Source organism: Sus scrofa, chromosome 7 (assembly GCF_054392235.1).
Source record: "Sus scrofa isolate SSC_HxYL_T2T_F1_AM1 chromosome 7, Sscrofa_HxYL_maternal_Yorkshire_Landrace_v2.0, whole genome shotgun sequence".
NCBI lineage: Eukaryota > Metazoa > Chordata > Mammalia > Artiodactyla > Suidae > Sus > Sus scrofa.
In genome coordinates, this window is record NC_139389.1 from 71,379,886 (window position 1) to 71,403,741 (window position 23,856).

At 39.5% G+C, this 23,856-nt stretch overlaps 1 protein-coding gene across 13 annotated transcripts in view; it reads left to right on the forward strand.

Moving 5' to 3' along the window:
• The first annotated feature begins 14,992 nt into the window (after positions 1 to 14,992).
• Positions 14,993 to 23,856, forward strand: part of SLC25A21 (solute carrier family 25 member 21) — a 513,478-nt gene continuing 504,614 nt past the window's right edge. For 9 of the 13 annotated variants that reach the window (XR_014810647.1, XM_084968942.1, XM_021099143.2 and 6 more), the window contains exon 1: positions 14,993 to 15,290. Coding sequence is in view for 5 of the 13 variants with exons in the window: in XM_021099146.2 (XP_020954805.1) it covers positions 15,221 to 15,290 (70 nt within the window). In the remaining 8 variants the exon portion in view is untranslated. Of the gene's footprint in view, positions 15,291 to 15,411; positions 15,551 to 23,856 lie in introns of all 13 variants that reach the window. The other 4 variants (XM_084968940.1, XM_021099142.2, XM_084968943.1 and 1 more) reach the window with 1 other exon arrangement.

Genomic DNA, 23,856 nt, shown 5'->3' on the forward strand with positions numbered 1-23,856 from the left:
CGCGCCGGCGATCAACCCGGGAGAGTGCGACTGGGGAGGGAACTAGCCGCCAGCGGCGCGCGGGGGCCTACGGGGAACAGAGGCGGAGCGCGCGCGGGGCGGGGGCAGGCGGCTCGCACTAGGCATGCGCATGGCGCACCACAGGGGCCGGGGGGCGGGGCCTCTTGGCAGAGGCGGGAACTTCAAAAGTGCTGGCTGGAGTGGCGAAGAGAGAAGGCGATCTTCATAGCCTTCCTCTGCTGCTCCCAGGGCGCTAAGGCTGTCGGTTCTGAGACGACGGGTGCATTCTGTGAGAGCAAAATATTCTCTGGACAAAACCTAATCAGGATAGAGGGGGGAAACCGCGTCCTTAAAAACATGTCTTGTCGGAGTTCTCGTCCTGGCGCAGCGGAAATGAACCCGACTAGGAAACTTGAGGTTGGGGGTTCGATCCCTGGCCTCGCTTGGTGGGTTAAGGATCCGGCGTTGCCATGAGCTGTGGTGTAGATAGAAGACGCGGCTCGAATCCGGCGTTGCTGTGGCTCTGCTGTAGGCCCGCAGCTACGGCTCCGATTAAACCCCTAGTCTGGGAATTTCCATATGCTGCGGGTGCGGCCCTTGAAAAAACAAAAAGACAAAAAAAAAAAAAGTTTTGTGGCCTCAACTTGAGCGTTATCAAGTCTCCACAGGAGCTGGTGAAATTGTGGTTTTTCTGTTTTGTTTGTGTATGGTTTGGGTGAGGGGGAGAGTGGGGATGGGAACTCGGGAGAGAAGAGAGATGTGTTGGGAAATGGTTGAATGAAAAAGGCTGCAGATGGACTACACTTGGGTGAGCGAAAAGCAATGCCTAGCTCCTAGACCAAGAATGTTTCAAACTAAAACTTGGAAGAAGTTACCTTTTGACTTAGTTATGAAAAGAAATGGATACTTAACATTCAATATATTGATTCTTTAAGACAAAATGTTGAACCTTCCGGAATTAAAAAAAAAAAAAGTCCTTAACTTGTGTTGGAACGAGAAAGGACTATAGCTGATTCAAATGCATAATAATTCAGATGCGGTTTTCTTGTACTACAGATCAGTATTCTTTTATAAATATCACCTTAAGTCACCAACTTTTTTTTTTTTTTTTTTTTTGTCTTTTTAGGGCTATATCCACAGCATATGGAAGTTCCCAGGCTAGGGGCTGAATCAGAGCTGCAGCTGTTGGCCACAGCCACAGCAACACCGGATCAAGCCACAGCTCACTGCAACACTGGATCCCCAACTAAGTGAGGCCAGGGATTGAACCCAAGTTCTCATGGATACTAGTTAGGTTCATTACCACTGAGCCACAACAGGAACTCCAAGTCACCAACTATTTACTGAACATATACTATGTGCCAGATACTCTTCTGGGTTTTGGATAATAAACAGTAATAATGATTTTTTTTTTAACATCCCCAAAGAATAGTCATAATCTGAAATGTTTTGAAAGAAACTTACTCTTGAATAAGTGTAAAAAAGAGGAACATGAAAAAATTGGGTGTAAATTAATAATTGGAACAAAATAGGTTATAATGCCACATATTGTAATGGATGGACAGTGCTATGAAGAGCTTTTTTCTTTTTTTCCCTAGATTGGGCTTTGAAATGCTTTCTTTTCTTTTCTTTTCTTTTCTTTTTTTTTTTTTTTACTTCATTCAGGGTCTGGATCAGATATTTATGGACAAAAATACCATAAAAATATATGAGACAAAAAGAAGAGTAATGTAGTTTGTTAAAGTGGATGGGAAGGGCACTCTAACCAGGAAAAATGACTTGTGAAAGGGCCAACTCAAATTTTATGTAAAAGAAAGGAGGGAAAGTTGCTTTTCCCAGCTAAGGAATAACAAGAAAAATGGGACATAGTGACTACAACACTGAGAAAATTCAAACCAGATAATGAATTCATAGGTTTAATTTAGGGAACATGATTAAACTATTTTTCTTTGGGTAAAGGTACATTAATCCTTGTGGGGTTTTGGGTTATTGTTTTGTTTTTGTTTTTTGCTTTTTAGGGCCACACTGAGGCATATGGAAGTTCCCAGGCTAGGGGCTGAATCAGAGCTGCAGCTACCAGCCTATGCCACAGCCACGGTAACAGCAGATCTGAGCTGTGTCTGTGACTTACACCACAGTTCATGGCAATATCAGATCCTTAACCCACTAAATGAGGCCAGGGATCAAACCCAAGTCCTCATGGTTACTAGTTGGATTTGTTTCCACTGCCACCACAATGAGAACTCCTAAGCCTGGTTTTTAAAAGCTCATTTTCTGGGTGCCAAAAGTCTCCAGGGTAAAGAGAAAATCCATATTTTCTTTCAGTAACCTGTTTTTCTTCCATCTTTTTTTATCCAGTGAGTTCAAACATTATGACTTTCCTCCTTAGTCCTTCCTCCAACTTACTTCAAGTAACTCTTTAATGTTCTTTTCTGAACTTTTCATACCACAATAGCTAATTTTTCCCAACTCCCTTCCATCAACAATCATCACTCACTCACATGTACACTTCTTAATTCTCTAACCTGCAAATCTATATAGTTGCCAATCTATAAGAAATGAGAGAGATCAAATAGAGCTTTTTTCCTTTTCTCAAGCCAGTTATCAAAGATGTTGTCTATGCCCTTACCTCTCCTATAAGCTGGATAAGGATGAGAGGGTAAAGAAAATGAACATTTATTTTAAACAGAGAACAAAAGAATGTTAGATTGTGAACACTCTCACGTCCACAGATAGCATCAGCTTCCCGCAATGTGCCAGCCATGCCAATCAGTTCTGGAAATAAAGTAATGAATAAAAACTAGACACACATGTAGCTGAGAATATCAGGTGTATTTTGATCTCTAGAGAAACAGAAACTATAAGATGATAGAGAGAGAAAGAGGGATTTATTTTTATTGTAAAGGGTATTGTTTTAATATACAATTCTGAGCTTAATCCTCTTTTGATCTCAGTGTCTATTTCTCTATCATCCACCATTCCCTTTATTATGTACCTAATAACAGAACTTCAAAATGCATAAAGCAAAATGTGTTAGCACTGCAAAGAGAAATCCACAATTAATATAAAATTATCATCAGATTTTACACTCATCTCTCAAAAAATGATAGAACAAGCAGACAGAAAATCAGTGAGGGTATATAAGACTTGAACAACGCCATCACCACTGCAACAGTATTAGCTACAACCACAATAATATTAAGCAACTTACCTAACTGACATTTACAGAACAACTATTAACAGTAAGATACACATTCTTTTCAGGTCTGCATTGGATATTCCAAGAAAGACCATAATCTCTATCATAAAACAAATACGAATTCATTTAAAAGGATTTGAGTCAGGAGAAACATTAAGAAAATGGCAGAATCGGCAAACTCAGACCCTTCTTCTCCCATGGAGACACGAATTTAACAATAATACATGGAACAATTCCCTTTGTGAAAAATCCAGAAACCAGTTAAGTGGGTCTTGCACCCAAGGTAGTATGAAACCAACTACATAAAAGCCTAATAGAGAAATTTGTAGCACTCACTTGCAAGTGATCCATCCCTGATATGACATGTTTGGGAGGAAACCCTCAACTCCCATCTTCTCAGTGGAGAGAGAAAGGAGTAGAACATATGTCCAATGACCTGAATTTTCAAGGGGGTGCCTGAGGGACTGGTTTCTACCTTGCCTGAATCTAAGTACTTACAGGAATGGGTGGCCAGTTTGGGGGAGGCTGAAAACAAAAGCAATCAATGTGTCCCAGAGTCCACTATACTATAGTCAGAAGCTAGGTGGAAGTTCAGTACCACAGCTCACTACTGCACCACAGAAGCCACAGTGTTGCAGAGAGATGCCAGAAAGAAGTTCTGAGTAGAAAATGGCAAGCCTCTTCAATTATTAGTTTACATGCACAGGCCCAAAGTAGTAAGATCTCCAGATAAGGCTTAAGAGGTCTCTAGGACCTCTAGCCGGATTGATTTGAGAAAGTACCCCTGTATGAAACCACACCACAAAAATGAGGGGAGGTGACTGATTTTTCCAATGCTGAATCCCAAGAGAAGATTATAAGATATACAAAGAAACAGGGAAACATGACTCATTGAGAGGAAAAAATTAAATTTGACACCTATCCTAAAGAAATGAAGATGTATGAATTACCAAAGAATTCAAAATAACCATCATATGGATGCCCAGTGAATTAACAGAGAACACAAGTAGACAAATAATGAAGTCAGGAAAACAATTCATTAAGAAATGAAAACATTAACAAAGAGGTAGAAACTATGAAGACCCAAAGAGAAATTCTGAAACTGAATTCTTGGCCATAGAGAAGAATGAATCAGTAAATTTGAATGCAGGACTTTCAAATCACCTAAGCAGATAAACAAGAAGAAAAATGAAGAGAGGCTAAGGAACTTATGGAACACTATCATGTAGAATAATATAAGCAATATGGGAGTCCCAGAAAGAGAAGAAAAAGAGAGAGAGAGAGCCAATATGAAGAAATAATGACTGCAGCTCACCAAATCTAGGGAGAGAAATGGACATACAAATTCAGGAGGCTCAAAGATTCCAACTAGATAAATGAAGAGACCTTCACTGAGACACATCATAATCAAAATATCAAAAGTCAGATTCAAGAGAAGATCCAAGCCACATCTGCAACCTACACTGTAGCTCACAGCAAAGCTGGATCCTTAACTGGCTGAGTGAGGCCAGGGATCAAACCTGTGTCCTCATGGATACGAATCAGGTTTGGTACCACTGAGTCACAATGAGAACAATAAATGCTTATATTAAAAAAAAAAAAAAAAAAAGATCTCAGGCCAAGGACCTAACTTTAGACCTCAGGGAACTAGGAAAAGGAGACAAAACTACAAAACTAAATCCAAAGTAAAAGAAGGGAGGAAATAATAAACGTTAAAGCAGAGATAAATAAAATAGAATATAAAAACAATTTAAAAAGTCAATGAAGCCACAGCCTTTGATAAGCTCTTAGCTACACTAGAGAAAAGAAGAAGACTCGTAACTGAAATTAGAAGTGAAAAAAGAGGAGTTGCCGTCATGGCTCAGTGGTTAACAAATCCGACTAGGAACCATGGGGTTGCAGGTTTGATCCCTGGCCTTGCTCAGTGGGTTAAGGATCCAGCGTTGCTGTGAGCTGTGGTGTAGGCTGCAGATGTGGCTTGGATCTGGCATTGCTGTGGCTCTGGTGTAGGCCGGTGGCTACAGCTCCAAGTAGACCCCCTGGCCTAGGAACCTCCATATGCCACGGGAATGGCCCAAGAAATAGCAAAAAGACAAAAAAAAAAAAAAAAAAAAAAAAAAAAAATTAACACCAATCCTCCTCAAACTTCCAAAGAATAAGAGTAAGGAACATTTTCAAACTCATTCCATGAGGTCAGCATACTTTGATATCAAAACTAGAAAAAGACACAAAAAGAGAAAACTGCAACCCAACATCCCTGATGAACACTGATGAAAAAAATCCTTAACAGACTATTCCCAAATTGAACCAAACAGCTCATTAATATGATGATTTATCATGACCAAGTGAGATTTTTAGCTGGAATGCAAGGATTACTAAACATAAGGAAATCAACAAAATAATCACATCAACAAAACAGAGGACAAAAACCATAGATGACCTTTTCAATTGATACAGAGAAAGCATTTGACAATTCTTTCATGATTAAAAAAAAGGCTCAACAAATAAAGAATAGATAGAAACTATCTCAACATAATAAAAACTATGTACAAAAATCCTACAGCAAACATCATACTCAATGGTGAAAGTCTGAAAACATTTTCTCCAAGATTGGGAATAAGGTAAGGATATCTACTTTATCATTGCTATTCAACATAATTCTGAGACTCCTAGCCAGACCAATCAGGCAAGAAAAAAATAATAAAAGGCATCCTCTTTGGAAATAAAGAGATAAAATTATGTGTTTGTAGATGGTATTATTTTACACCTTGAAAATCCCAAAGGTTCCACAACAAAACTACTACAACTAATAAAAGATTTCAGGATACAAAATCAGTTATGTTTTTATGCACTAACAATGACCAATCTGAAAAGGAAATTAAGAAAATATTTTGAGTTCCTGTCGTGGTGCAGCAGAAATGAATCTGACTAGGAACCATGAGGTTTCAGGTTCGATCCCTGGCCTTGCTCAGTGGGTTATGGATCCAGAGTTGCTGTGAGCTGTGATGTAGTTTGCAGATGCAGCTCGGATCCCGAGTTGCTGTGGTTGTGGTAGAGGCCAACAGCTACAGCTCTGATTAGACCCCTAGCCTGGGAACCTCCATATGCCGCAGGTGCAGCCCTAAAAAGACAAAAGAAGACAAAAAAAAAAAAAAAAAAGAAAGAAAGAAAGAATATATTGTTATTTACTATAGCATGAAAAAAGATAAAATAATTAGCAATACACTTAACTGAGAAAATGAAAGGCTTGTACATTGAAAATTGTAAACCATTTCTAAAAGAAACCGGGAGTTCCCGTCGTGGCGCAGTGGTTAACGAATCTGACTAGGAACCATGAGGTTGCGGGTTCAGTTCCTGCCCTTGCTCAGTGGGTTAAGGATCCGGCGTTGCCGTGAGCTGTGGTGTAGGTTGCAGACGCGGCTCGGATCCCGCGTTGCTGTGGCTCTGGCGTAGGCCGGTGGCTACAGCTCCGATTTGACCCCTAGCCTGGGAACCTCCATATGCCGCGGGAGCGGCCCAAGAAATAGCAAAAAGTCAAAAAAAAATAATAAATAAATAAATAAAAGAAACCGAAGTTACAAATAAATGGAAATACATTCATGCTTGTGAACTGGAAGACAATTTTGAAAAAATATCCAAAGTAATCTACACATTCAGGGCAATCTCTATCAAAACCCAAAGGCATTTTTTACTGAAATAGAAAACAGCATTCTAAAATGTATATGGAACCACAAAAACCCCTGAATATCTGAAGCAATCTTGAGAAAGAACAAAGTGGAGGCCTCACACTTTCTGATTTCTAAACATACTACAGACTACAGTAATCAAGTGCATTGTCCATATCTTTTCACATAGCCTTCCCTCTATATATGTCTGTTTCTGGGTCTAAATGCTTTTTATAAGGATATAGCATATTGGACCACAGTCACAACAATGACTTCATTTTAATTTAATTACTCTGTAAATGCCATATTTCCAAATAAGGTCATATTCTGAGGTATGAGAATTAGGGCTTCAGCTTGTCTTTTTTGGAGTACATAATTCAACCCATAATACTTTGAGGAACATGAAAATGAAAACACAACATACCGAGGTTATGGAATGCAACAAAAGCAGTGTTAAGAAGGAAATTCACAGCTGTAGATGACTATATTAAAAAAGAAGACATCACAAGACTATAGCTTAACTTTTCACCTTAAGGAACTAGAAAAAGGAGAGAAAATAAAACCAAAACCGGCAGAAGGAAAGAAATAAGATTACGGCAGAGATAAATGAAATAGAGAATTGGGGAAAAAAATAGAATTGGCTAAAAAAAAGTTTTTTCTTTTCTTTTTTTTTTAAGAGCTGCCCCTGCAGCACATGGAAGCCCCCAGGCTAGGGGTTGAATTGGAGCTGCAGCTGGCAGCCTACGCCACAGCCAAAGCAACTCAGGATCCAAGCTGCATCTGCAACCTACACCACAGCTTAGGGCAACGAGGGATTCTTAACCCACTGAGCAAGGCCAGGGATCAAACTCATGTCCTCATGGATACTAGCTGAGTTTGTTATTACTGAGCCACAATGGGAACTCCCAAAAGTTAGTTCTTTGAAAATTCTCAAAACTTTTGCTGCATTGATGAAGAAAAGAGAGAAGATATGAATAAAGCCAAAAATGAAAGTGGGACATTACTACTGACTATAGAAATTGAAAGAATTATAAGAGAATATTACAAACAGTTGTATACCCAAGAGAAATGAAAATATACATCTATACAGAAACATATAGACAAATGTTTATAGCGGCATTATTAATAATAGCCTAGGGAGTTCCCTTTGTTGCTCAGTGGTTAACAAACCTGACTAGCATCCATAAGGATGTGGGTTTGATACCTGGCCTTGCTCAGTGAGTTAAGGATCTGGCATTGCTGTGAGCTGTGGTGTAGGTTGCAGACGCCACTCAGATCCAGTGTTGCTGTGGCTGTGGTGTAGGCCAGTAGCTATAGCTCCGATTGGACCCCTAGCCTGGGAACCTCCATATGCCACAGGTGCGGCCCTAAAGAGACAAAAATAAAATAAAATAAAATAAATAATAATAGTAGCCCAAAGGTGGAAAACAATCCAAATGTCCATCAACAAGTGAATGGACAAATTATGCAACACATAATGGAATACCATTTGGCCATAAAAAGAATGAAGTAGTGATATATCGTACACCCTGGATGCCTGGATGCCTGGATGCATTTTTTAAAATGATGCTAAGTGAAAGAAGTCAGGTACAAAAGGTTACATATTGTATGATTTCTTTTATTTTTTTATAATTTATTTATTTTGGGGCTGCACCTGCAGAATGTGGAAATTTCAGGGCCACATTCAAAACCACACCACAGTAGCAACGTGAGCCGCTGCAGTGACAATACCAGATCCTTAACCTGCTATGCCATAGGAGAATTCCTGTATGATTTCTTTTATATGAAGCATTCAGAATAGGTAAATCCATAGAGACAGAAAGTACATCAGTGGTCGCCAGAGGCTGGGAAAAGCGTAAATGAGGAGTGATCACTTAAAGGGTACAAGATGTTTCTATGGGGTGACGGTGATTCATTCACTGAATTAATATTTAAGTGCCTACTATGTACCAAGTAGTATTTTAGTCACTTTTGCCTGGATTTTACAATAGCAGGAAATGACTAAGAATAAACAAATAAATAGAGAATATATATAGGTGTTTAAATTTATAATGAAGGAAAATAAATCAGGCTAGATAAAGAGTGAAAAGGTTGAGGTGAAGTGCAATTTTATTTTTTTATTTTTTATTTTTTTTGTCTTTTGTCTTTTTGTTGTTGTTGTTGTTGTTATTGTTGCTATTTCTTGGGCCGCTCCTGCGGCATATGGAGGTTCCCAGGCTAGGGGTTTAATCGGAGCTGTAGCCACCGGCCTACGCCAGAGCCACAGCAACGCGGGATCCGAGCCGCGTCTGCAACCTACACCACAGCTCACGGCAACGCCGGATCCTTAACCCACTGAGCAAGGGCAGGGACTGAACCCGCAACCTCATGGTTCCTAGTCAGATTCGTTGACCACTGCGCCACGACGGGAACTCCTGAAGTGCAATTTTAGACAGGTAAAGCCTGCCTATTAAAGTAACATTTATGCTGATGCCTGAAAGAAGTGAAGAAGCAAGTCAAGGGAATGTCTAGGAAAAGAACCTTCCTGGCATAGGGAAAAGCAAATGCAAAGATTGGGAGCATGCTTGAGAATGTTCAAAGGAATGCTCCCAAAAATCAGTGTGACTAGAGCAGTGTGAAAGATAAGAAAGTTAGGAAATGATTCTGGGGAGGGAGCCCTAAGCCAAATTACACAGAATCTTTTGGGCCATGGATAGGACATTAGATCCTATTCTAAGGATGACGGGAAACCACTAGATGGCTTAGAATAGGTGAGTAATACCTGAAATATGCTTTAAAAGGATCACTCTGTTATAACTACAATATTCAATTCAATTCATGGGAAATGTCCCAGACATCCATGCCTAGATTATCAGTTCTGAAGTCAGGAAATGTTTGGTTTTCTCACCCTACTCTTTCCCTAAGTATCTTAATAACCTAGCTGAGGTCCTCAATCTTTTCATACCTCATCTCCTGAACTGTCAAATAGAGAACTGATTAAAGTCTCCTTCAGATCTGTCATTCCATGAGTCTAGAAAGTTAGAGTAGGCTTTACTACTATGTTAGCGCTTTTCTTTAGGCCAGTGAGTCTCAACTAAGGGCATTTTTGTCTGCAGGGGACATATACATATATAGCTATGTCTAGAGACATTTTTGGTTGTCACAACTGGGGAGGGAGCTACTACTGGAAGCTACTGGATAGAGACTAGGAATGCTGCTAAATATCCTGCATGCACAGGAAACCCTCCCAAAGCAAAGAATCATCTGGCTCACAGTGTTAATGCTGTTGTTGAGAAATGCTGACTGAAGAAACAGAAAATTCACATATTTTATACACAATAAAACTAATAGCACTGAAGTAACTTTTCTAACTTTACATATATAAAGTTCCTGATCTCTCTCTCTCTCTCTGTTAAATAATATCCTGCTTTTTTTTTTTTTGATTTTTAGGGCCACATTTGCAGCAAGTGGAAGTTCCCAAACTTGGGGTCAAATTGGTGCTAAAGCTGCTGGCCCATGCCACAGCCACAGCAATATGGGATCTGAGTCATTTCTGTGACCTACACCACCGCTCACGGCAGCACCGGATGCTTAACCCACTGAGCAAGGCAAGGTATCAAACCTGCATCCTCATGGTTACTGGTCAGGTTTGTTACCCCTGAGCCACAACGGGAATTCCCTCCTGATCCATTTTATCAATTCGCTGTTTATGAAAGTCAAAGATGCTACAGGCTATTTACTTAGAATAATTTTACATCTTGATTCTTTTTTGTACAGGTAGAAAAACTGAAATAAAAATTAGAACATAAAAAACAATATGGCTAATGATTCAGAAAGAAGCTTTCTAAATTATATGCACTTGGGTTCAAATAATATCTCAAATACTCAGTGTGACTTCAGGAAAAATTAATTAACTGATGTGCCAGAATTTCTTCATCTGTAAGATGAGAATATCTCTGTCACAGAGATATTGTGAATGAGATAATAGGTTACAAAATACTTAGTCCAATGTCTGGCACAAGTAAGCATTACATGAACGTTGTAATGATTTCAATTTGCTAGGCAGGCTGCATATGGCCTGAAGGTTGAAGATTATTCTTCACTTTTCTAGACTCTCCTTGATTTCTCTCTCTGTCCTATTCTCTTAATTTGTTTCTTCTAATCTTCTGTGAACCAAGATTTTAGATATCCACCCCATCAACCTTTTGAGAATTGGGTCTAAAATTAGTTTTAAATGAAGGCCTGGGAAGCTCCTAGGAGGAAAATTCATGGATTTCTAAATGTTGACAGTTCAGGGGTCTTAACTCCTATACTCACAGCTATGTTTTAAATAACAGAACTCTGTAATATAAATGGCCTCTAAGTGTTGTTCTTGTCTTATCACAATAATATATAAAAAGAAGCCTCCCAAGTAATTATTTTGCTCATACTGCCCAGTTAAAGTTCCTTGGAAATTAGAAATGCTGTTAGGTGATGGGATAATCTAATGCATCAGAACCTAAGATCTATCCTAAATGATAACATGATGGCATCGTATTTGTAAGTTATAAGCCACTGAAAGCTTAAAGCAGTGACTCTCAGACCCATAGATTTTAAAGCATGAGTCTCATTTGCAAACAGCATTTCTTTAATACTTCTATATAGACTATTCTAAAATAATAGATCTTTTACATAGTTCAAGAGTTATAATCTCTTATGTTGGTCAGTATTTCTTAATCTGATGTCCATGCACCATTCTTCCCAACTTCCCACCCTATTCCATGGACGGGCTCCACATATACCAAATTCTGCATTTATATGTCTGCATGTATAGAGAGAGTATGTTTCAACATCTAAAGAAAACAGTCTCTAGGCTACAATGGCTATGTATTCTTCAGGAAATGGTATTTGAAAATGTGGCTCCAGTCACAGTACATTGAGTACCATGGGATTATACTGCATTTTCCAGTTGGAAATTAATGAAGATAGGATTTCCCGTTGTGATGCAGTGGAAATGAATCCGACTAGGAATCATGAGGTTGCAGGTTCCACCCCTGGCCTCACTCAGTGGGTTAAGGATCTGACGTTGCCATGAGCTGTGGTGTAGGTCACAGATGTGGCTTGGTTCCTGCGCTGCTGTTGCTGTGGCGTAGGCTGGCAGCCAAATCTCCAATTCGACCCCTAGCCTGGGAACTTCCATATGCTGTGGATGCAGCTCTAAAAAAAAGCAAAAAAAAAAAAAAAAAAAAAAAAAAAAAAGAAATTAATGAAGATAAACCTTAAACTTGAGGAAAACAAAATCTTTCAAAATGAGCAAATATTGTAATTTTAAAGTATGGATCTTTGTTCTGAAATTTTTTTCTAAATTGTGTCAACACTGCTAGTTCTTCCCCAGTAATGTTTTCCCCCTTTTCCATAATAGTATATATATTTTTTCTGGACACACTGTCATCCAGCAAAATACTACCTTTCCCAACATCCATTGTACCTCATTACAGGCCTCGAGGCCGAGTTCTCACCAATGAGATTTATGTTATTTCCAGTGCTTTCTTTACCCTTCTAACCTTTCTTGTCTAGTGGTGCAAGCTTTAATTGTGGCTTACAATTGTGTCATTACATGAGGGGTAATAAATTTCTATCTTGTTTAAGTCACCATTATTTTGGTCTTGAACAGCAGCTGATCCAATAGCCCAATATAAAAACTATTCAAAAAGACACTGTAGAAACTGTCAGATACTTAAGTTCAGTGAGTATTTTAAGGTTCTTAATAATTTAGTTTCTAGTCACTTTGCAAACTGATAAACCAGCAATTTAATGATGTAATTCTCAACTAAGATCAGCTAAATCAATCAATAATTCAAAACATAAGCTTGATACTATACTATCAGGACATTACAGCATTAGGTAAAATAATAATAATGTAATGAATTGCGTCTAGGGAATCTGAAATAGCAGGTCAAGTAAATGTTACCACTTTCCCTTGTGCTAAAACTCCTATCATTCCAATACTGGCAATGGGCAAATGTGGCTGCAGAGAAGAGCTATAATCAGATATCTTAGCACAGTGGGTACTAGTTGACTTCCAAGCTCCAGAATGTTCTTATACCTAGGCCCCATCTCAGTTAATCTAGAAGTGTATGGCTAAATTATACGTGATATCAGGCCTTGCATTTTTCGCTCAAAGAAATCTGTTCTAGTCCAGAGAGGTTAAAAGCGGTAGTAATTTTCTAACAGGGTGTTTGGAAAGATGCCTGGGAGAATCAGTCTTCTGACTGAATCCGTAGGGGTTCTGAGAGATTAAAGTTTTAGTGAGACAACAAACCCACAACTATCTCTGCAAAGTTAAAATATTCAGAGATTAAGATATTTGTGGAAATGAATGGATCTGGGAATATTATTATACTTCCTGGAATAATCTAGGGAAGGCAAAAATTTACTTACAGTGCAACACGGCCAGATGCTCTCCATTAGATTATGTGCTCCAGGAGGGTTTTTAACTGTTACATTGTAGTCTCAATGAATGCAGAATTTGGTTCAGCATGCACCTTACAGTTTAATAGTGTTTAATAACATATTTCTTTAAATTTAAAAAGTTCTCTATTTCTATATGAGTAAACAAAATTAACTTGGGTGGTATTTAATTATTTTAGATTTCTTTGTGACAGAATATAGTTTGGTCTGTGGTTAATATTTAAATCTACAATCCCATGGCTATGAGAAGAGGGGATCCTGGGATTGAATCCCAGCTATGCCATAATTTACAGTGTGATCTTGGGAAAGTTTCCTCAATGGAAAATGAGGAAAATATTTTCCCTGAGCTCTAAAATTCTGATTTTGGTGCTTTGTATAAAGTAGGGCCTCAATATTTACAGAATGAATCAGTGATTCTATAGTGCACTCAAGACCTCATATTTAATTAGTAAAAGAATGAAACATTACTCAGAATCTTTTACTCTAAATAATGAAATTTCTGAAAACTATTTTTTGTAATATTTCAAATTTTGTAATTTTAATTAAATATGAGAAACTTTGTTTTTGTTTATCTGGTCACACAAGCAGTCTCTCCAATTCCTCGCTTCAGCCTGAGAAATAAATAGTTATGGCATTTTGTACATTTAATTGTAAATTATATACATTAAGTTGAACCTTATTACAAATCGCTGATATTTAATGGTTTTTGGCCTTCCTTCAAAAATGGCAAACTGACTATATTCAGTACTAAATACTCTGTTTAAGAAATAATATGACAATAAGGGTTCCAAAGCCTCTCAGTCAGTCTCCCTTTTACTCCTATCATTTCCTGCCCGTTTGGGGTGTGGCAGGTATTTTTCTAATTTCAGAATCTTGTGTCTCTCCTATACAGCATTTTCAACTTGTGGTTTAAAAACAGTCTACATTAGTATTTTTGTTTCATCAACTATCCCAAAGCACTAGTATGAATAATTAACCTTTTACAGAGATAATATACTGGGAGTTCCTTAACGTTCCTTGATTAGGTCAGTGTTTCTAAGACTTTAATATTCATAACAATCATTGGAAATCTTACTAAAATAGAAGCTTCTGAGCCCTATATCCAAAATATTCTGATTCAGTAGGTCAGGGCCGGACCATGAATTTGCTTTTCTTACAAACGCATACACATTAGACTGATGCCGGTGGATCCTACTTTGAGAACCACTGATGATAGAGAAGAGACTTTTTCGGTAATAAGCCCCCCCCCCCCACCTTTGTCGTTCAGTAAATAAAGCTCAAGTTGATGAGGTAAAGATAAATTCCCTTAAGCCAAAAACATTTCTTATAAAAGTACTGCGTTAGCTCAATTGTAAGATAACTGTAAATTGGATTTGACCTAGTTGCTACAGCCCAAAATTTCAGGACGACTAACCACAAGGAATTTATTCAACTGTCTCTTTGGAACTGCACTGTGCTTTGGTTTTCGGGAGGGCAAGGGTCGCCCCAGCCTTGCCGCTGAAGTTCTAGGCTAGGGTCATTTTTTTTCTTGCGTTATCACAGGCAGAGCGTCCAGCTTGCCAAACTCGGCAGAAGGCTCCAGATAGGGAAACCCGTGGACGCCAATCTAGAGGACCAAACCGACCCGCTGCGGTCGACCAACCCAATCTCATCTGCGAGTCTTTTCGCCTCCAGGGTACCTCCGGGAGCCCAGGGAGCCAGGCGGGGGCGAGAGGGAGCCCCAGAAGGAGCGCAACAGGCAGGTCCCGACCCGTCGGCGATCACGCGGCGAGTCTCTGCCTCAAACCGTCCGCCGCCTCCGAGCAGTCGCCGGATTGCCGCCTCCCCACCCCCACCCCTCTCGCTCAGGAGAGGCTCTGCAGCTGGCGTACAGGCCCGCAAGCTCGCCCACGCATCAGCCCACGCCGCGGCCCTCGGGTTTGCAAAGATGTCCGCCAAGCCCAATGCCGGTTTCGTGAACGAGGCTTCTCGTCAGATTCTGGCCGGTGGTTCCGCTGGTAAGGCCGCCCCGCCAGGGGCTAGTCGCTTTTTCCTTCTCGTGTTCCTAAAACGTTTCTGAGACAAGTCTCCCCACCCACGTTTTGCTTTCTTCCTCTGCCTTCCGCGCTCCCGGGACAGAGCCCGAGCCCGAGCCCGAGCCGGTGGAGCGCGGGAGCAAAGGAGGCCGGGAGCGGGTGTCCCAGGTCAAGTTGCTGCGGAGCCCTCGCCAGCCGCTCTCTGGTTCCCCGCCTTCTGTGTTCCTAGCCTGGAAAGCAAGGTAGGCAGCCCTCAGGCCTGCAGCTTTGAGGAGGCCTTTTTGTCAGGCTGGTTATTTTTTGGGAAAAGAGCCAGTTTCCGACAGACTTATTTCTGCTGTCAATTGTAGCCGCTTTATCCCTTCAGCTAACTCATAACCCCTGCCTCCTTCGTTAAAGTGTTTACCTCAGGACTCCTCCACAGGTTTTCTTAATGCATCCTGTGACTGCTTGGAGCTATTTGTGCCTTAATAAGCATACTAAAATTACATGAATATGTCAACACATATAAACACCTTTGATATAATAGGCTTACATTAATTTATGGAGAGTTATGCTGTGGGGAAAAGCCTTTAGGAGAAAAATCTGTTATAACTAATTGTGGAAATAATTACTAAGTGTGGCTAGAAAAAGTTACTAACCCATGAGATTATGTTATTTGAACGTATTTTAAAGATTTTTAAAAATATAAATTATGAGTTGGTTGAAAATTTCATCTTATATACTGTGATGCATTTTTATTATGAATATATAAAATAATTACTGTAATTCACTCAAAAATATTTTTATAAATGTAAATATTCTCTTAATAAATTATGGTAATGCTAATATAATAAATCAGTAAGATTACTCGATGTCTAATATTTAACTCTCACAAGTAAATTTTATTTTCAAACAAATTTAGACTTTTTATAAAGGACTTTTACAAATTATGACTAGTTATCATGTCATGAAATCCTTGCATCTGTTGCATACCATAAACAGTCAGGTGTATTACTTGTAATCTGTACAGTTTCCTAAAGATGACATCTTATTAATGTGGCAATTAAGACATTCATTTCGTATATGTAATTGTGCTATGTCCAGCCGTTGTCATGATGTCAGTGACCCCATTTTCTACTTTTTTAGTTGTTTCCCAGTAGTAAGGATGAATTTGCACCAATTTATTCACCATTTTGGTCTAATTCCATAGTGTCCAAGACTCTGCTAGCTATCCCTAACTCCCTTGATTTATAGTCCATGACTCTGGTCAAAGAAAACTCAGCTGGGCCAATAGGGAGATGGAGCTAATTAGTGAACATCCTAACCTATGACTTGTGATTCATAAGCATCTGTATATTGGCTTAGATGATCATACTGGGTAAACTCAAGGGAAGTTAAAAGTAGATCAGACTATGGTCCTACTTACACTGTTTTGTTAGATGATACATATTTGGCATAAATATAATGTGTTATTCCATCATGTTTTTATAGTTGTAACTAATATGAATGAAATTCAGTACATTTATAAGATAAACATAGTATAGTTGTTATATATTTAGTACTATGAAATTATTGAGAAATGATGAGAATAATTTATACCTTCATCATAGTGAAAAAGGGTCATGTTTTTTCCTACTTGGCCAATAACATTTCCATAAAACTTTATATTTATTGGACTTTAATAAAGACAGGCTAATCATGTTACATATACTAGATAAGGGGTCAAAAAGAAATTAATATATGAGAGAGGTAGAACAGATTTCTTTGAGTGAAAAAAGCAAGGCCTGATATCACGTATAATTTAGCCATACACTTCTAGATTAACTGAGATGGGGCCTAGGTATAAGAACATTCTGGAGCTTGGAAGTCAACTAGTACCCACTGTGCTAAGATATCTGATTATAGCTCTTCTCTGCAGCCACATTTGCCCATTGCCAGTATTGGAATGATAGGAGTTTTAGCACAAGGGAAAGTGGTAACATTTACTTGACCTGCTATTTCAGATTCCCTAGCAGTTAAGTTCTGATTGCTGATATTGTCATCAAATGCAACACCTCTATGTATATGTGTTATATGGGCTTTTGATGCTAAAGGTTAAAAATACATTCCAGCTTTCTTGAGGGTAAAACAAGAAGTTGGAGAAGGTTTACTGGAGAAATACCTGGGTATCTCATGGAATTCAAAGTCTGAGATGCTTATCTGGAATTGACTGGAATCTGGAGCTGGAGCACTGGGGCAACTCAGGAAGTGAACTCTTGCCACTTCTTACTTCTTCCCTTACCAATGGTTAAGCATTTTCAAGGCAGCAGGGTGGTGGCTAATATTAGGGTCACAAGTAATACTTCTGTATTCATTAGGGTGCCTTGCCATACTTCCATAGATTTGCCTGTTGAAGAGTAAACATGTCCAAATGGACACAGGCAGCAAAAGTAAGTCTTACAGTGTCAGTTCCCTGTGCCCCTTGTTCTACAGACAAAACTGAAGAGGCCATATGATAGATGGTATGGGTGGTGGATCACTCTGTTTTTGAGGAGCCCCCTTAGATCCACAGACAAGCTGTTTTATAGACTTAATTTTGAGGTCTGTAGCTTTACCCTAAGTGAGATTGAGGTGGAAAGTCTTGTGCTGAACTGAAACTGGGGAGATGGATGAGAAATGGCCTTGTGACAGTCTCCCACAGATAACAGGAGAAACAACCTCCCAGCCGCTCCTCATCAGGCTGCTTGTCTTCTATTAGGTTAGGGAAATCACAGGGCATTCTGCCAAAACTCAGGTCAGATGGTAGTCAAGCCTTGTGTACATGGTCTTTGGGAGATGAGCGAGGTTGTCAAGCTGGAGATATTTCCCTGTTCCTGATATCTTCATCAGTCTTCTTTCTTACAGTGAACTGGTGTTTTGTGCTCTTCTGTCTACATGGAAGAATGTGGTCCCCAGTAGCTCCTGAGCTTATGTGCTCTTGACGTATTCTATGGAGAAAGCAAGAGAGTGACTCGTTTATTTGTTTTTCATTCCCAGTGTAAAATGCTGAAGAAGGTCTCAAAATAATCCAGTATTGGTCAGGGGCCCACTTCTGAACCACTCAACTGTAGTCAATACCCATGGGGAGGATTGGGGATCTCAGGGGACATTATTTTCCAAAGAAGCTAAACATATCATGAGATGGGCAGTAGATGTCTTTTATAACAATATATGTATGTCGTTTTTTAAGGGACTGTTTGTAATATTTATATTTAAAAGACTAAATGATGCACTGATAGTTGCTTGAACAATACACATCTAAAGACTGGCCTTGAGCTTGTAGCTATAGCTATTATATATAGATAGTTACTAGCGGCAACTTTGGTTTATATGATGAAAGCCATGCTCAAGACAAGTCAATATGTACTAGAGTTTAACAGAGAAGCCTTCTAGTCTGTGTTCTCAGCTTTAAATAATAGCATAAAATTCAGGTGAGCTAATAGAAGCCAGTAGAGAGAGCATCAGGAACATCAGCAAGGCCTGACTGCACAGGGGTAAGGAAGAGACCGGAAAGAGGCCAATGGATTAGTATTCAAAATATGGTCCAGGAATGAGCAGCATGGACATGGTAGCATCTGGAAGCTTGTTAAAAATATAGAATCTCAGGACAAGCCTACCCCATACCTACCATATCAGAATCTGCATTTTAGAAAGGTCCCCAAGTCACTGGTTTGCACTTTCAAGTTTTAGAAGCACTATGTTAGAAGACCTTTGAGAAAAGAATTATCCATGGAATGGGAGCCAGATTGTAGAAGGTTGCAAGTTAAATCTTTCTTAGTTTTCATTGCTGACCAGAGAGAGGAGAGTGAATTCTCTACTTCTTAATTATGTGCCCTCAATTTAACTTTCAAGCTTCTTTTCCTATCCTCTGCTACACATCCCATTTGGTATCTGCTCAATAGATCTGTTCACTGTACTTGAATGTTGCTTATACCTCTCCATTTTAATTTTCATTGCCTGGGATGTCTTCCCCTTATTTTCTCTACCTGTTGAAATCCTGCCCACTTTCCAAGGGCTGACTTGAAAACTATTTTCTGTGTAAATGTCTCCCAGGTGGCTGCTACAGCCCCATCCAGGTTTAACATTCTCATTAACATTGAATGATGCAGATAATAAAAATAGCTAACATTTATGGAGTAAATACTAAATGTCATACCTAGTCAAAATTTTACATATGTCTATGTTTCGAATCCTCACTACAACTCCAGGATGAAGAAGCTGATGCACAGAGGGCCTAATTAACTTGCCTGTAGTTGCACAAGCATGTAGATCATTTCTGTAGGAACAGGATAAGAGAGAGGCTAGGAAATAATATTCTCACTGGTAGATATTTTTAGAAATTGGAGAAATCAAGTCTACTATGATCTGTTATTATTCTCTCTCTTTTATTAGTGTGCATCCCTTAAAACAACTCTTATCTACTCATACAATCCTTTCAGTCTTTCTTCTGAATGGTATCTTGCTCTTTCCAAATAATTTCATCTATATGGGCATAAGATTAGCTTTTAGTGAAAAGAAAATTCTAATCCGTCCCACCCATCATGTGCAGTTGGGCGATTGTGGACTGAAAGGGGCTCTGACTTCTGGAGCAGGTGGGAGCTGAGATGTAGCCTATGCTTTAATTCATAACCTGTGTATCCTAGAGCAGAGGTAAGTCTGCCTGGGGGCGAAAGGAAATCTTTTTCTACTTTTTGTGAAGACACTAAATGGCAGCACACCTGATATCCGTGATGACAGAATTTCCCCAAACTTGCTGGAGCTCTCAAGGTCCCTGGGCCTCAATATCTCCCAGGTCCCACATCACTGCGTTGCCTGCTCCCCAGTAGGGCTCCATGAGGTTTCCCTTTTACCCATATCTCTTCCTTGGAGCCAGGAGCATGACTCCACCCCAAACCCTCCCATTCTCCGTAATGACCAATTTGGGCTCTTCCTTGTCTTTCTGAAACTCATGGGGTTCTTATTTCCCATTTCATGTAGGAGCCTTTTAGGCCTGCTCAGATGGATATCCTCCCCAAATTCTCACAGAGCTCTGACACCCAACTTCAGAATCTTCCAGCATCTCTGACAAAGCCCCCTTGGCCTCCTGAGAGACCCTGTTCTTGGCCAGGCCTGTCCGGCTCCCTTCTGAGAGCTTGGCTAGGCCCTGTCCAAACTGAATTTCCTCCATAGTAGAATCTCTAGGACTTTCCTCCTCCTGCCTCCCAGAATATTACACTCGTATTCCTTGGTGTCTGCAAGTCCCACTCCGAAGTCTGTTGAGGGTATTTCTCATCTGTCTATCATTTTACATATCACCATGCTGGCAGAACATTGATTTACTTCCCAGAATTTCCTGGCTGTTGTTTCTTCCTCTTCAGCCCCATGCTGTTTTGTGTCTTGTAGGCAAAAACTCTAACACATCTTCAATCACTGTTTTTATTTTGTGCATCTCGATGGAAGTGTTTTAGTCAAGTTGTTTAGTCAAAGTATCCTGGAAATAAGTTTTTCAGTTTTGCGCTAGACACAGTTCAAGTGCCTTGTACAGTTAATCACCTTCAAGGAACCAGATGAGAGAGTGAAATGAAAGACTTTTTCTGGAGGCGGGAGACCTGGGATTCATGGATAGGCTTCTGGGAGATGAACTGCTGAGAGTATATGTAAAATGTACGTTATGTTGATGGGAGAGAGTCCAAGGCTTTTAACCTAAAAAAGGGCACTAAAAAGGTATAGGATAATTTCAAATTTTATTTTTTAAACTCCTGATCTTATATATGTTATGTATCTTCATTTTCACAAGATTTCTTCCTTTTCTTACTCTAAAACAAAATACAGTTAAAAGAAAAGCCTTAATAGACAGTATGTATACTAGTAGTACTCTAGATTTTAATTTGGACTTGGTAATAAAAGGGCTGATACACCAGGGGGTAATCAAGGTTAAAATTTTGATCAAGGAAAATTCTTTTTCAGAATGGGTGCAAAGGGGACACACGTGTGATTTCGATAAATGGTACCTTTGGAAATACAGAATTTGGCAAACTGCATTTGTTTGTTAATAAATTGCAGGTTGTAATGAAACAGGTGAGCCATTATGACACATCAAAGAGAGGCTGGAACCCATTATCTGGGTAATTAGGGAGGAAAAAAAAATCTTATTAACTACATAGGAGGAAGCAACTCTATTGCTCAAATTAGTTATGAAATGCCCTTAAAAAATGTGTTTTAATTGCAGTATAGTCTCGTCTCTCAAAGAAAATCTAGCTCTCAAAAATATGAATTTAAGAAAAAATAAAATATGAATTACCTAAGGATATTTCGAAGGGTTTATTTTATTGTGTTTCGGTGAAACGTTTTAAAAGTGTAAGTATAGTATGTGGGCACATGATTCAATTGACATAAGAACGTAAAACAACTTTTATTTATTTTAGGAACACCTTGTTAAACCAGACCTTCCCTGCCTGCTCTCTGGCCCCATGCCCTACCCCCTTGTCCTGACTGCAAATCTCAGACCATTGAAAGTCTGGTGTTTTAAGTATAGCACAGTAGATAGATGTTCAGAAATGTTTGCTGATGACATTAAAGAATAAATATCAGAAGCCCAAGCCACAGAATATTATTCTTAGGGTCCAACTCTGAAGAAAGAAAAGTATTCTGGGATTCTAGTCATCAGACAACTGATACTTGCAACAATAAGGAACAATAAGGAAGAGAAACACATGACTGTAGCTTGAGATATGGAACATATAATCATTCAATAAATGAAGTGAAACCATTCAGATCTAAAATCCCTGCCACCTCCTGAGTGAGAGGCTCATGTTGATGTGTCATCTTTCGTTCCAGGATCCCAAATGGAAAATATACCAGTCATTTTCTTTTGTCTTTTTAGGGCTGCCCCTGTGGCATATGGAGGTTCCCAGGCTAGGGGTTGAATCTGAGCTGTAGCTGCTGGCTTACGCCACAGCTACAGCAATGCCGCAGTCACAGCAACGTCAGATCTGAACCTCAGGTCTGCAACCCACACTACAGCTCACGGCAATGCTAGATCCTTAACCTACTGAGCGATGCCAAAGATTGAACCTGCATCCTCATGGGTTCTAGTCAGATTCGTTTCCTCTGAGCCACAACGGGAACTCCACACCAGTCATTTTCAAACATCTTTATGATTTATGTATATGGTATTTTAAAAAGGGCAATGAGTGGAGTTCCCGTTGTGGCTCAGCAGGTTAAGAACCTGACATAGTGTCCATAAGGATGCAGGTTTGATCCCTGATGTTAAGGAACCAGCATTGCTGCAAGCTGTGGTGTAGGTCACAGATTCAGCTTGGATCTGGCATTATTGTGGCTGTGGTATAAGCCAGCATCTGCAGTTCTGATGAACTTCCATTTACTGCAAGTGTGGCCCTAAAAAGCAAAAAAAAAATAAAAAAATTAAAAAAATAAAATAAAAAAAGACTTTAAAAAGGGCAGTAAATAAAAAAATAAAATCAGGTTAAAGGTCTTCTACAGGATTCTTTATAATTGATCTGGATTTTAACTCATTTTTCTTCCCAATTTTCCTTTCCTTTTGCTTTCAAGTTATGTTTGTGTCAATTATGTCCATACTTTGATGCGATCATGGTTTATACACATTGTAAATATTCTAGTAAGTCTGTATTTTTTTATTGTTATCAATTGTATTAGTTTGCTAGGACTGTCTGAACAATGTTCTGCAAACTGGGTGGCATAAAACACAGGAAATCATTGTCTCACAATTTAGGAGGTTAAGAGTCTGAAATCAAAAGTCTGGGCTGTTTCCTTCTGGAGCACCTGAGGGAGAATCTGGGGTATGCCTCTCACCTAACTTGTGGCAGTTACCAACAATCCTTGTGTTCTTTGGCTGTCATCACAGGGCTTTCTCTCCCCTTTGGCCTCTGTGTCTGTCTAAATTTCTGTCTTCTTAGAACACCACTCACTGGATTTGGGGGCCCGTTCTAGTCTGGTAAGGTCTCATGTTAACTTGATTATGTTTGCAAACTCCCTGTTTCCAAATATAATCACATTCTCCAGGTTACAGGAGTTAGGATGTGAACGTATCTTTTAGGGGGGACACAATTCAACCCATAACAGACATTCGATTGCATTTTTCCCTTCATAGTGTGTTTGTCAAATTCATGTTCCATATCTCAAGCTACAGTCATGTGTTTCTCTTCCTTTCATTATCAATCTTTGGAAAAATTCCTCCCTCAGTTTTCAACCTACTATAAATGGCATATCTGTCTTTACCTTTTTGTTGTTGTTGTTTGTTTTCTTTTTACGGCGGTATTTGCAGCATAGGGAAGTTCCTGGGCTAGGGGTTGAATCTGAGCTGCAGCTGCCAGCCAACACCATAGCCACAGCAACACTGGACTGGAGCCGCCATCTACAACCTATGTCACAGCTTGCAGCAATGTTGGATCCTTAACCCACTGAACAAGGTCAGGGATTGGACCTGCATCCTCACAGAGACAACATCAGGTCCTTGACCTGCTGAGCCATAATGGGAACTCCTGTTTTTACCTTTTTGCTGAAACTGTTAACTACTGGTTTTCATTCC